Source organism: Rhodamnia argentea, chromosome 10 (genome assembly GCF_020921035.1).
Source record: "Rhodamnia argentea isolate NSW1041297 chromosome 10, ASM2092103v1, whole genome shotgun sequence".
In the NCBI taxonomy this organism is placed as follows: Eukaryota; Viridiplantae; Streptophyta; class Magnoliopsida; order Myrtales; family Myrtaceae; genus Rhodamnia; species Rhodamnia argentea.
In genome coordinates this window covers 15,053,109-15,066,471 of record NC_063159.1, presented here as the reverse complement: position 1 = coordinate 15,066,471, position 13,363 = coordinate 15,053,109, and the positions used below count along the sequence as shown (strand labels likewise).

The 13,363-nt window shown below is 41.5% G+C and overlaps 2 protein-coding genes across 6 annotated transcripts; both read right to left on the bottom strand.

The window, feature by feature from the left end:
* Positions 1-766: 766 nt before the first annotated feature.
* On the bottom strand, positions 767-6,014 carry LOC115733780 (microtubule-associated protein 70-2-like). Its single transcript, XM_030664404.2, has 10 exons — positions 5,596-6,014; positions 4,271-4,356; positions 3,447-3,512; positions 3,175-3,345; positions 2,837-3,007; positions 2,580-2,735; positions 2,329-2,475; positions 1,653-1,724; positions 1,057-1,572; positions 767-958 (listed from the first exon to the last, which is right to left on the bottom strand). Exons 1-10 carry the CDS (start codon positions 5,807-5,809, stop codon positions 767-769), a joined length of 1,791 nt encoding a protein of 596 aa, XP_030520264.2. The 5' UTR covers positions 5,810-6,014.
* Positions 6,015-9,347: 3,333 nt separating this feature from the next.
* On the bottom strand, positions 9,348-13,048 carry LOC125312743. 5 transcript variants are annotated; one of them, XM_048271879.1, is made up of 4 exons: positions 12,905-13,048; positions 11,639-11,785; positions 10,243-10,319; positions 9,348-9,687 (listed from the first exon to the last, which is right to left on the bottom strand). In XM_048271879.1, exons 2-3 carry the CDS (start codon positions 11,759-11,761, stop codon positions 10,254-10,256), a joined length of 189 nt encoding a protein of 62 aa, XP_048127836.1. In that variant the 5' UTR covers positions 11,762-11,785; positions 12,905-13,048; the 3' UTR covers positions 9,348-9,687; positions 10,243-10,253. The 5 variants fall into 5 exon arrangements, with proteins under 5 accessions (XP_048127836.1, XP_048127835.1, XP_048127837.1 ...); XM_048271878.1 differs by lacking the exon at positions 9,348-9,687 and adding an exon at positions 9,913-10,142 and having other exon boundaries at positions 10,237-10,319; XM_048271880.1 differs by lacking the exon at positions 9,348-9,687 and adding an exon at positions 12,652-12,727 and having other exon boundaries at positions 9,913-10,319; positions 12,905-13,030.
* Positions 13,049-13,363: the final 315 nt, after the last annotated feature.

Here is a 13,363-nt window from a genome sequence, read left to right as displayed (position 1 = left end):
GGAGCATTTAACCAAACAGAAAAAAAAAGCACTTGCGCTATGTTTTTATAGAGTTGGAGTTGAGTTACCACAATATTTGGGCGGCCTCCATCTGGCTTCCGCAAATTGAGTGAGTCAGCTTTGACCTTAGCTATATAGATACAAACATGTACAAGATTCTTGAATCCTCAACCGGAAAGAGAAGTCAGGCCCTTGCAAATTGACCACGCTGGCTGTAGAAGGGACGACAAACGTGGATGATCACACCAAAACCACACTAATTCGTAAATTGCTCGACAGAGGTATCTCAGCAGGAGCTCAGAGGAAATGCCCAACTATATTGCCTACAAGTTCCGCACGTTCCTGTAATCAGAACATGATGAACTAAGTAAATTCAGAAGACCATCAGATGGGAAAACTTTTCGCCATCAGTATGAAATATCTAATTCTATATTGGCCCTACAAGAGGTAGAAGTCAGGTGCATGCATTGATCTGAAACTAAGTGAAACTCCTGAGCAAATTGGCCTTTCGAATTAGTAAACTCTACTATAATTCCATCTCTAAAGTTGATGCGAGCAGCATAAGCTGAAAAACTTTTCTCCTCGTGACTTCAACATCTAATTACATCTTATCTTGAAGTCGCAACATTGCATTTAGTTGAAGAAGCATCTTTTTCTGAGGGCACAAAAGTGCATTTAGTATTATCTCGACATAACAATTGTTTTATGATTTCAACTGTTAACTAATCAGAAATGATCACAGCTCATCTCTCTTGCTGACAATTAGTTACCTCGCAGAAATTGATTGAGTGCAATTCACAGCCCCTCTGGGAGCGCTGAGGCGTCTTGTCCTACTGTTGTGCTCTTTGCTAACACGCATAGCAGCAACCTCCTTTTCCATGGAAGCAACTTCTCTACGCATTCTTTTCGCTTCAACTTCCATTGCTTTGTTCAAAGTATCAACCTTCTTAGCCAACATCTGCTTATTCAACCACAGCAAATATCAAGTATTCAGACACGAAACCCCGTGATGAGGAAAGCATAGATAATCATAGTATAGGAGGCAAATCCATCAACCTCTATAGCGTCATCCTTCTCTTTAAGGCTCTGATCTTTGTCATGACCAGCTTTTCTCAGGGCTATGACCTCTTTTTGCAAGATATCGTACAAAGTTCCCGATACAACGTCCTCATCTTCTGGTTGCGCTTTGGCATTATGATTCCCATTTGCAATCTCTATCATCTCAGTGCTCTTCATCTGTTCTCCTGCGATATCTGTGGCATTGTCATTATCAGTTGAGTTTGGCATCAGTTTATCGAGGGACTTGCTGCCACCGTCAAATGATGCAGATGACCCTCTTGCATGTCTCAACAGTATACTGGCACTGTTGGAGCGTAGTAGGCCAGACGGTGCATTCGACGCTTTCTTTTGTAAGGAGCCATTGGAGTGCTGTCTGGACAGGTGCTCCAATCCACTAAGAGACAGCCGCCTTGAATGTCCATTAGTACTCTTTCCTTCTGAGTGCGTCCGAGCATTGCCATTAGATCCTTTAAGCTTTTCCTCCAAAACTTTGAATCGCAGTTGGTATTTTTCCTAAGCATCATTGAACCAGCCTGCCATCAAGATTAATTGCCCAAAAAGGAAGCTATTGCTATAATTGATGATTTTTGCACCTTCATTTGGGCTTCTGCCTTTGCAGTGCGCTCGGCTACAGCAAGTTTATCCCGAAGTTGTTGCATTTCACCCTATTGATATAAGAAGAGATCAGTAAATCCTGCTTTAAAATTAGATTCCCCTAATTACCCTTCACCTAGTCAATGTCGTTAAAAAAGTTGCTTGCATCTACTTAGCAAAGATCTCTTCCAAAAAAGAGCTTTCTAGACGCACTTGAATTGAGAAATGTAAGTTAGAAACCTACTAAGGATTCAGAATTGTTCGAGGCTTAAAAATTGAAGAACCGTTTGATGCTTTCAAGTTTCCACCACAGCTGTTTTTTTCACCATTATGACAAAAGCATAGGATTAAAGGGGCATTTAAAAGCTCCTTAATATCTGGATTATGTAATTAATCCAGCACTCTCACTCTTAACGCCTACATGGCTTTGTACGTGGGTGTCCTAGGAACCCTTTCAACACTATTTGGTAATGCGGCATGCACAAAGAGTCTGACCACTATATAATTAACAGCCCCTAGTTGTCGAGACATTTGCTGCTTCTTTGGCAGCATAAGGTAAGACAAAAAAGAAATTATTGCATTTGATGTTAGCGGTCTAAGTTAATCAGGGGATGAACGCAAAAAGATAAGCAGGACACTATGCATGCTAACGATGGCATATTGCAATTGACTTGCCTGAAAAAATCTTCTTTCTTCGAGCCACTGCTTTACAGGCATAACTTTGTCATTGCCATCTTTCCATTCATTAGCAACTACAGTTGCAACTCGGTTTGCAGAAACCTTTGCACGGGCAACTTCCCTTTCCAAGGTCTTTCTCTCCTCCTATGTGAAGCTTCCGTGTCAGAAAAAGCTTCATATGTTCGTGACTGAATATGGAAAAGCATTCAACGAGAAGACGGAAAGAAGAAGCTTCAAAGAGAGATTACATTCATCTCTTGAACTCGTCGCTGATAATCCCGAACAGCATTAGCTGCAGCTCCACCAGCCAAAACAGCTTCCTCAAGCTCTCGAACTGTTTGCATTAGCTTTTCAACCTCAGAAACTTTTTGTCTATGCATCTTGTCCAGAATTTTGTTCTCCTCCTGCACATAAGTGCAAGAAATAGTCAATATTTGCCTACTTGAGACAGCCTCGATCTACATCATATCATGAAGAAGAAGAATTAATCTCAAAAGAGTAAAACCTGGCAGATTTCAATTTGCTTCATTAATTCTTGGTTCTTGTTCTGCAGATGATCCACCAGTGCTGCTTTTGCTAAAGCAATCTCAATAGTCCTTTCAGCCTCCAGTAGAGCAGCCTCCTTGGACTTTGTGAGCCGATCAAGGGCTCTGTTGTCTTCTTGCAACCTTGCAGCCTAGAAAGAAGGCAGGATTACAATGTGAGACAAGCTCTCTCTCTCTCTCTCTAAACAACCAGAAAAGAAGATCTTGGGATGTCAGGATATCTCATCAGAAAAGAACATGCATCCCAAAAGACAATGGGATGCGCATAGCAAGCAATTGATCAAATTCCCACGTATACCTCGAGCCTAGCTAGCTTAAGCTCTGCCTCAAGTGGAGCTATGATTGCCTCAATTGGAGGCATCTCATCATCTTTTTGGGCAGCATGGACTCTTCTGAGTGTAGCTTCTGCAGCAAATTGTGCAGCCAGAGCCTCTTTCTTCTCATCATTTACCTTCTTAATCTCAAGATTCTGTAAACATGGTGCCCATTAGTTTATGGCGAAGGTCACATTCTTAATCTGATATGGAAAAGAATTGCAAGCAAGTGACAAGTCACAATGGTATTTCAAACCTTGCTTTCTAAAAGAGCTTCTGCCGCTTTTAGCTTCCCATCCACTTTCATCAGCTCGTCAGTCAACTGATGTCAATCATTGCACAAGACGATAAGAAACTTTTTTGACTATTTGATAATCCTCAAAAACATGATAACATCTAGCCATCCTAAGGAGCAAAAGAGGAGAAAGATGCAACTGCCCAGGGTCCTCAGCTAATTTTAAATAGACTAAGCACGAGCAATATCAGAAGTTTACGACGAATGAGGTCACACAAAAAATAAAGCAAAGCTTCAGATCGCTAACAAATAAAAGGACCAGAAAGATCATCAGAAAGCCTGGTTTATCCTCCAGATCGTACCAGGGGCACCAGTTTGGTATGCTGAGGGAAGTGCCGAAGAACTAAAGTTTCCAAGACCATGCTTACCAATATTGGTCTCCCAATGTCCAAAGAAGTGATACAAGACTCTTGGATCCAAAGAAGACGCATGTTTCTCATCAAGCCAACAAGCAAGATCAAGCATTTCGATTTCCTTTTATTGCAAAACCTAGGTGAGATCAAGAATTAAACTGTAGTCGAATTCAGGGTGAAACCGAGGATTAAATCTATAATTGCAACTTGTCTAGCCCTAGAACTTCAACTGTTTTTCATCTTTCTTACTCAGTGAAAAGTAGTCTTCGTCATAAGAAATCATGATTCCTTCTCAGTTCTCACCAGGCCAAAATCAAAGATAATCTTCTACGAGGTGATGATCCGAGCTGGTCAGCTCATACAATAATTGCATGTGATAGGTCATCTAAAAAGAAAGAGACACGTTGCATAGCATTGTGGGTACGTGAGTACCTCTTCAACTGCTTTCTCTTTAAGACGTTCAGAATACTTTAAAGCTCTAATTTCTGCAAGTGCATCCCCCAGTTCTCTATCTTTGTCTGTGGATAGAGTAAAAAAACTCATAAGATTGCTGCACATCAGATGCGCTCAACAGAGAGGATATATAATTTCCTTGATATCTACTAATTTTTCTAAGAAGCTCAGCCAAGTTTATAAGTTAAACCCAATCCACGAAACACAATCATAAGAAACATTAGACAAAACAATGCAATTTTCACTATAGAAATATACTTCAAGGAAAGTGCATATAGTAATCTCCTCCATTCACTACTCCGACAAAGAGCTGGACCATCAAAGGGGCAAAGCCTAATAACACGAAGTTCCAACGAATCTCTACCTACTTCTTGAACAAGTTTACAAGGTGAACCTCTGATGCTTATTGAAATATATCTCTAGAGATGACTCACTCCTGCAGACCTCTTAGACTAGGGCATCCTAGTGCCTCATTATGAGGTTTGGCAGGTTGAAAAGAGCCAAAAACATGGCACGTTCAATGTTCACTGACCAGTACATTGAAGCATTTCATTCCCATCACGTGTTCAAATGCACAATGAAGTTGCATGGCATGTTAAAGAGCAGAAAAGGAATATGTACGTGGTGTACTCTGCCGGGCAAAGGTGACAAGGAATCAGCATTCATAAAACTCTTAACAGCAAGAAAATGATCCAAACACGGATGAACGAAACGCGGTACAACCCAATGCTAGAAAAATCACATTCGCATGGATAAGCCAAATCTAGCATAAGTAAATGACTGCGTTTGTGAAGTGACTAATGCTGCAAGATCTTTGGACGGGAAAAGCCAACCAAAATCGACATTTCTATTCAAAATCCGGCCCTCCACCGAGTCTACTAATACAATTGCTTGATTAGAAAAGATTGCACCATCGATTCGAGTAAAAATCAACCTCGATAAATTGCTCGCTACACATCCACACTCAAACATACACTGCTTGACCAATCTAGTTGCCAACTCCCACCCACTATAAGTACACAGAAACTCAAAATGCGTCACCAAAAGAACAAACAAGAGAAGAACGGACAACTTTGCTCAAACTACCTCCAAATTGAGTCAAAAGAAAGGAGAATCGATGTACCACCGTCTCGGCAGCATGATTCAGGTATCATCGTGAAACACGAGTAAATGCAGCATAAGAAATGGACAGTCACTAGACTCACTGCTACTGCCTCAGCACATACAACGGAGACGCAAAGACAATCGAAGGAATGTGCTACGCAACAGAAGGAGGTCCCTAGGGAAGGAAACGGAGCGACAACCTCGGACTCCGTTCTCGAGGCGAGCGAGCTCGACGCGCACGGGATCGGAGCCGTGGAGAAGAGTGATGAGGTCATCGACGTCGGAGCCGACTCGCGACAGGGCGTTGGAGGCGCCGTTCGGCTTCCGGCGAGCGGACTTGAACGAGGCCGACGAGCTCAGGGAAGCCGGCTTGAGATGCTCGGCCTCGCCGTTGGCAATGTGAGCGCCGGCCATCGGAGATCTTCCGGTGCACGGCTGTGACGGCTAGAGCGCTGCTGAGCTGAAGATGCCAAAATCAGTCGCAGGAAGAGAGAGAGAGAGAGAGAGAGAGAGAGAGATTTGGGTATGATATGATTTTGGTACCTAGAGAGAGAGAGAGAGAGAGAGAGAGAGTGTGTGTTTAAAAGTTGAGCAATTTGTTAGACAGAGAGTTGAGAATTAAAAACGAGGTTTAGGCGGGGCTTTGATTGACCCGTGGATTAAGACAACATTGTTACTTCCCGATATTCGAATTTTTTGACTCCATAAAATTTCTAAAGATAAGGTCGTGTATCCCCATACGTATTGTATAAGTTTATTTTCACCAAACATAGATCATGAAATCGAAAATGTCGACACGAATCGGCATTTTGTTATTTTTCTTGGATAATTTAGAATTCGAATTTTTACTCAATTGATCTGTAAAATGCATATCATTCGCCTAATATCGCGATGAAGCCCAAGCCATTGAAATCGGAGATTATTTTGATTCGAACACGGAATTTGTCGCATTCGAAATGAATAGTAAGTGGCTCGGCTATTTGACCCCCCCAATCCCCGTTAGGTGTCTAAATGCCATTAAAATGTGTTATGGTTTTGTTGGAGACAAGGCCGGTGGGCATCATATGCTAATGTCATTAAAATGTTCGGAAAATGGGGATTTACAGATGGGGATTTGATTTTCGAAACGGTGGGACCCAACGATTGACTACTGGGGGACAGGTGGCATAATCGTAGCCGTCTGATTGAGATTGCGTGCGGCTAATACACAATTAGCATCTCCATCAGAGTACTCTATCTCTCTCTCTCTCTCTCTAGATCGTGGAAAAGAGATTGCCCGAAAAGGACATGATTTTGTGTCCGGCGGGCCCCACTCCTCGGACACCACCTTGATCAGAAAAAGAATCAAACGGTTGGCTTCGCAGCTTTCGGTGGTCCGGCAAATAACACGACCGTTGAAGATGATAAGGTCAAGGTACGGTATTTGCCCCCCTTTTTCTGTTTCATTTCAGCACCTTACAAGTTTTCGGGGGAATGGTTTTGTTTTGTCTCGACATGTCTTCCTTATTTTGGTCTCTTCACCCTCTCTCTTGGATTGTACGCACTTTCGTTCCGTCAGTCCATGTCGGGCGAGTACTTTCTTTCAAAATTCGAATCGCGTCTTATCTAATTCACAAGATCGAGCCTCATTCGAGCCACCCAAAGGTGCCCGTTTCAAAGCGAGGCATTTTCTCTTGCAAGAAAAGTATCCACGCTATTGATCGATAAATCGTTCTCGAAATGAAAGAGCCCCCATCTGTCATTTAAACCGGCGATAAAGATCGGCCTCTGTATAGCAGAAGGACTTAATCGTGGGCGGCGGAGGAGGGGCGAGGGAGCACGATAAGAGCGGTGGGGTGGCGGGGCAGGAGAACATCGGAAGATGCGGAGAGAGAAAGCGTGAACTTAGAAAAAAGCGGGAATAAATAATTGGGTGGGGAGGTGGGGGTGGGGACACCGAAGACAAACGCACATGCGCGGAGAGATGGCACGCGCTCTCCCCAGTTCCACTCTTCCGCGCGTGCGCGCGTGGCCTCCCTTCAGATAAGCTCCCCTCGAACGACACGTGAGGCCAACGCCCGTTTTTAGTCGGGAAAATATCGCCACCCCCCACCTTTTTTTTCTCTTTTTTTAAGTAGCTTTACGAGATTATCTACGATCGTTGCTGTCCATCTCCGACCCAACTCGTAACAGCCACATCGAAGTTCGCCCCCCGTGTCCAATCAGAAGACCCTGATCATTAACGTTCCGACCGCCATTCGTTTCGAGACTTGCGTGGCAACACCTTTGTTTTATAAATTAACTTCTGATCAAAAATTAATTTTTTTATTTTTCAAAAGAAATAATAAATTTTTTTATTTTTTCAAGTGATTTTAAAACTATCTCTAAAAAAAATGCTTCAAAAATTAAAAATAAAATTACCTAATCAAACAAATTTTTGCTCTAAAAACGCTTTTGAAGAAGAAATTTTACTCTTGAGGTATTGTCATGCGCGTCTTAAATTCCCATACCACCCAAAAGGACTAGAACTAATTAACAATCAAACCACCTAACAACCCAAAGGACCTTTCAAAAAATAATAATAATAATAACCCAAAGGAACGATGCGATCTTTCCCGTGCTGGGTGTCGCTCGGAAATGTGTGGGGACGCTTCTAAATGCAGAGATATGAAAATGGTTATCGGGTCAATTACGAGAGACGCACTGCAAATGGCCAGCACAAAACCGATGGGGATCGGCCCTCTGCGCACGCGCGTGCCAACGCAAGCGTGCGGGCGTTATTGGGCAATGAACGGGGGACTACGGAAGCTTTGAGCTCACATGCTCTGTGGGGCCCCTCAACTGACCAAACCAAAACACACAAACACCCCCGCACCCCCCGGGCGGGGCTTTTTCGTTTTAATTGTACTGCTTTGACACGTCAGAGTTGTCTCGCGTGGGCACGTGTTTGCTGGAGGGCAGTACTGTCAAAAGTCCTTTCATAAAGTCATAAGCGACAAGACTTGTTCCGTCCGCTTCAGAAACTTAAAAAAAAAATAAAAATAAAAGGAACATTTTTATTTTCGTTCACTATTCATTTATTTTCATATATAATATAAATAATTTTTTAATTAAATAATTTTTTTTGATATTTTTGTTCATAAAACAAAGAAAAATTTAAAAAAAAAAACCTCAAATACCCTCATTTTCTCGAATAAGAGCTCAAAATAGAATTTATTTCGAAATAAGAATGCGAGGTGCCATCATTGTATCAAAAAAGGGCCCGAGGTGGATATGATTATTTCAAATAAAGGACTCACTTCGTCGGTCGGCCGACCAAATTTTCTGGCCGATCAAAGGCATTTTTATAAAAATATAAATTTAATATACTTTTTTGTTAAATTAAATTAAAACAAAAAAAAAGTTAAAAAAAACAAAACAAAAAAACACAGCCTATGATCGCCGCCCCACCACCGGTGGGGGGGTGGGCGGCTATGGCCGTCGAGGTTGTCGGCGCCTCAACAAGGGTTAGCGGCCCTCGTTCAAGTCCGATCGAGGGCCGCAACCATCAATTGGGACCGAGGGTGGGTCGAAGGACCCTTGCCCAAATCTAGGAGAGGCGCGGCCCTCGCCGAGGCACCAGCAACCCCGACGGCCATAGCTACCACCCCATCGATCCTAGAGCCTGTGTGTTTCTTTGTTTTTTACTTTTTTTTTCAAAATCTCTAAAAAAAAAGAAAAAGTAAAAAAAAGTTAAAATAATAAATTACCAAAATGCTCCTAACTAAAGGTGACTCGGGCCATTTTTTGAGAATAATATAGTCACTTCATGCTCTTATTTGAAACAATATGTACTTCAAGCCCTTTTTTAATACAATGAGGGCATTTCATGCTATTATTTGAAATAATGTATATTTCATACCATTATTTAAGAAAATAAAGGCACTTGAGGCTATTTTTGGAATTTTCCCTAAAACAAATGCAAGTTCAACTATTAGAGGGGCCAAGAACTCAACAGCTATGGGCTCGCTGATTCTGCACCAACACGACAGGGCCTTCGAATCCCAGTTTCCAAGTCTTGAGGTACAGCTGTGGGGGAAATGGCATGTTTGGTGGGTTCCCAATCGAGTGACCTCCAATTCACCAAATGCTGTTCCTTGATTTTCTCAAACACCAGGACTGTCCCCTCTAAGAATTCCCCCCTACTGCTACTTGCCCTACCAAAAGGAGCATCCTTACATTCCAGGGCACATACCTTTGCTTTCCTTGTACTTCATGTCAGCACGCAGGTTCAAGATTGAGTCTTCTTCCAGATACCTCGTCAAACTTTGCTACTAGAAGAGACAATCTTGATGAACAGCTAAAATCACACCAGTTGGGTCGTGTGTTTCAACTTTATTACTCACCAACTGAATCTTCTCACCCAGAGAAGGTTCCTATCTTGACGAAAAAGACACTCGCAGCCAAAGATGTAAATTTTGGTTGCCTGTCTGTATTATGAATTTTGCCATTCAGAAGCTTGTTAAGTTCAGCCCACACAAAAGATACGGCAGAAATCCTAATAATATCCAGGAGGCAACTCGAGATCGAAAGTAATAGATTTGTTGGAAAAAACAACTCTGTAAAAGCTCCCATATGAAGTAAAAGAAATCAACTGCACTAGCACTATCAGTTAAATCAGTTTGATCTAATCAGTAGAACCTCACATAGTGAAATGTTGATAGAATTTAACAATTATATGTACAGCTACAATTGCACATTCAATCAGGTAGAAACTGTAATCAACCGTGCTCAGTGATTTCGACCAGAACTTGAGGTAAGGATGCGGACCAATTTTATGGATAGGTCAAGATGAAAAGGAAGGAACTCCAGTATGGGAGACATGGCACCTTAGTTGATTCTATGTTGATCTAGCACCAGAATTCTTAGCTAAAGCAGCTTCACGTTCCTGACGACGATGTTCTCTCTGAAACAAGGAAAGAATTCAGATGTTAAGATGAAAAGATGTACATACGGTATGAGGCACATTTTTCAATGTGTCGCAATTTCAAGATAAACAAGACTATTTCACATTGATCTTAATAATTTGTGTCTAGTCCACCCACAGGAAACAAATACACAAGCCCATCATCCGGGCTCAGTCACATGTCTCGATTTTTGGAAATACGACACAAGTGTTATAGCAGCAGTGCTTATGTCAAATGAATGGTGATTGCTTCATCATCTAAGACACAAATGATCTTCACAAAAGCGCACAACACAAGGGAAAATCAGACCACATAATTCTACTTTGAGAAAGCATCTAACTAGTCAATGGAGCTAAAGTACAAGGATATTGCACCTAATTACACATTTAGATCCAGCAGACAGTTATGATAATTAATTAGAGTTCTGAGCAAGATGAATAGTAGCACTTATAACTCTTGCATCCCACACTTTCTGTTCAAGGCTATTATATCAAAGAACTTGATAGTTTAGATGTCCATAAGCAAACCTTGAAGCCCACACCACATTGGATGGCATCCTTTGATATGAATATTTTCCAAAAACAGGCCATGATGTAACAGAACCAGGATATATTCTACAAAGAGATATTTACACAAACAGTCCCTGAACTTTGCTCCAATATACAATATCGTCCATGAACTTTTAATTAGTTAAATGTGGTCCCTAAACTTTAGTTTAATGTGTAATGTCATCCTTGAATTTTAATTTGTTTGACTTGATCCCATAACTTTTGGTACATGTTCAACTAGTTCCTATACTATATGAAAATGTTCAATATTGCCCTTGAACTTGAATTAATGGAAGGACAACAATGGACATTTTCATATAGTTCAAGGACTAAATGGAACATGTACTAAAAGTTCATGGATCGCATTGACTAAATTGAAAGTTCAAGAACAACATTACACATTAAACTAAAGTCCATGAATCATTTGTGCCATTTTCCCTCTATCAAATAGGACAATGTATTGACATTATGCATAAGGCATGGAAGTTACACATCTAGATCAACTGCTCTATCAAACAATCAGAGATCAGCTGTTACACAATTTTTAATACTGACTTTTCTGTAAACATATAGGTTTCCTTGGGAAGAGGGAGGGCAGAGAAAATGGAAGGCGGGTGAAAAAAATAGCTGAAAGTTTGAAATTTTTGTGAAAGAAAAGTTTCAGGCCTTAAAAGATTTTCTCTTCCATCCCTAATATTCTCTCCCCTCTCCCTCTTCCCAAACAACGCCATAAAAATCAATGCAAAAGAGAATGAAAATAACGACGATACCCTTCTCTCCCAGTAAGGTAGAAAGCAGATGAAGTCATAGACAGGAGTTATAGTTGAGACCAAAATGGCGTTGACTCCAGTAAACAATAACAGAGCCGTCATGGGACGGGTCTTATGTGGCATTTTACCAAGTAATCAGATGCCTCTCTGCAAAAATATGGCGTGAAATTCCAAGTTAAGACAAGAAACAATTGATACTTATGCAAACTAAGCTAACTTCACCCTCCATAGATAATCCACAGACTGTTTTGAGTAAATAAGGCCTCATCTATACATTATCTTGTGGGAAGAAAAGAAGAAACACGAAATATTGAATAAGAAGAGGCGGTACAATGACAAGACTAGTTTTAGAGACTCAAACTTAAATCCACAACATCCGCTCTCAAGGCCCAACATATAAAAAAAATAGAACGAATGACTAACAATCTTAGCTCCCCGGTTACGAAAATCTCAGCAAATGGTAGGGTCACATTGGAGGAGTAGGAAATCGAGTTAGATATATTCAGAGAGGGGTTGATGAGAAGTTCATTCAGAGTCCTCACGTATATACTACTTCACTTTGATCAAACAAAGCAGCCCAAGTTGAAACGGTATTATGTGGCCTTGCTCTCCCACCTCTACAGCTAGCTTTTATGGTGTTAACTTCCCAAGAATCAATTCAACCAGTACCAAAGCTGTTTGCCATGTGTTTTTCTAGTCCCTATTGCAATTGCACGTTGCAGTTAGGGACACCGGTATTGCAGAGCTCAACTTGGGACAAGTTAAGGCTATGCACTGCCAGCTCTTACCGGTTCCAGGATTATGGAAGCATGGCAGATCATTACGATCCAAATTGTATTTTCTGCAAGGGACATCCATTGAGATTTAGACAGTATCGATCTTGCCCACCTCAACAACTAGCATCTGTGTACAGCTCTCCCAAGTCCCTACCAGCCCCAGGAAATGACAACAAAACACCATGCTAAAAATGTAGTGCGAAAGAGAAAAAAAGAACAAGAAAATGGACGCATAACTCTTTTAGGCATTTCATCAAACAGACGGATCACCAATCCTCGCCTCTTTCAGTCGAGCCTAGGTTATACGGAAATCCTACAAACATCGTCAAGAACAGGTCCTGTTCGGTTGCTCAGGATAGCTATTAGGCGGGAAAGTCAAAACCACGTTCTTCCGCCGCCTCACACGTTCGTACTGGGCAAGCTGTCTCGGACTCGCAAGAAAATTCTGCCATTGCAGGAGGGTTCTCTTCTCATTCTCGCGCTCATTTACCTGGCAGAAGATGGATGCAAAAGGAATGCCCGTCTCGCTGCTCTGCGATTTCTTCGCACACCCGAGAGACGAACGAGAACGATGATCGAGTAGCGTCTTGAGTTCCCAAATGCCCGCGCTATTACATTTCCGCGCTCTTTCATACATCCACTTGTTATACCGCATGCTTTCCAAGAGGCCAGCAATTATGGAAATATCCGTTTTTTTTTTTTTTTTTTGGGTCTGATTTTTTTGGGTATTTAGACATCGACACGACACGACACCGTATTTGAGATTGTGCAAATCGTAATTAGCTCAGATTGACCCATTTAATCTATTTAATTGCAAATTCACGTTAAGTTAGCGTATTGACTTCAATTTGGATTGCCTTACATCATTAGGATTAAGAAAAGACAATTTCTTATTCAAATCCAAGAATTGTTCACGAATTTTCAGTCACATTTAATAGCTAATGATGGT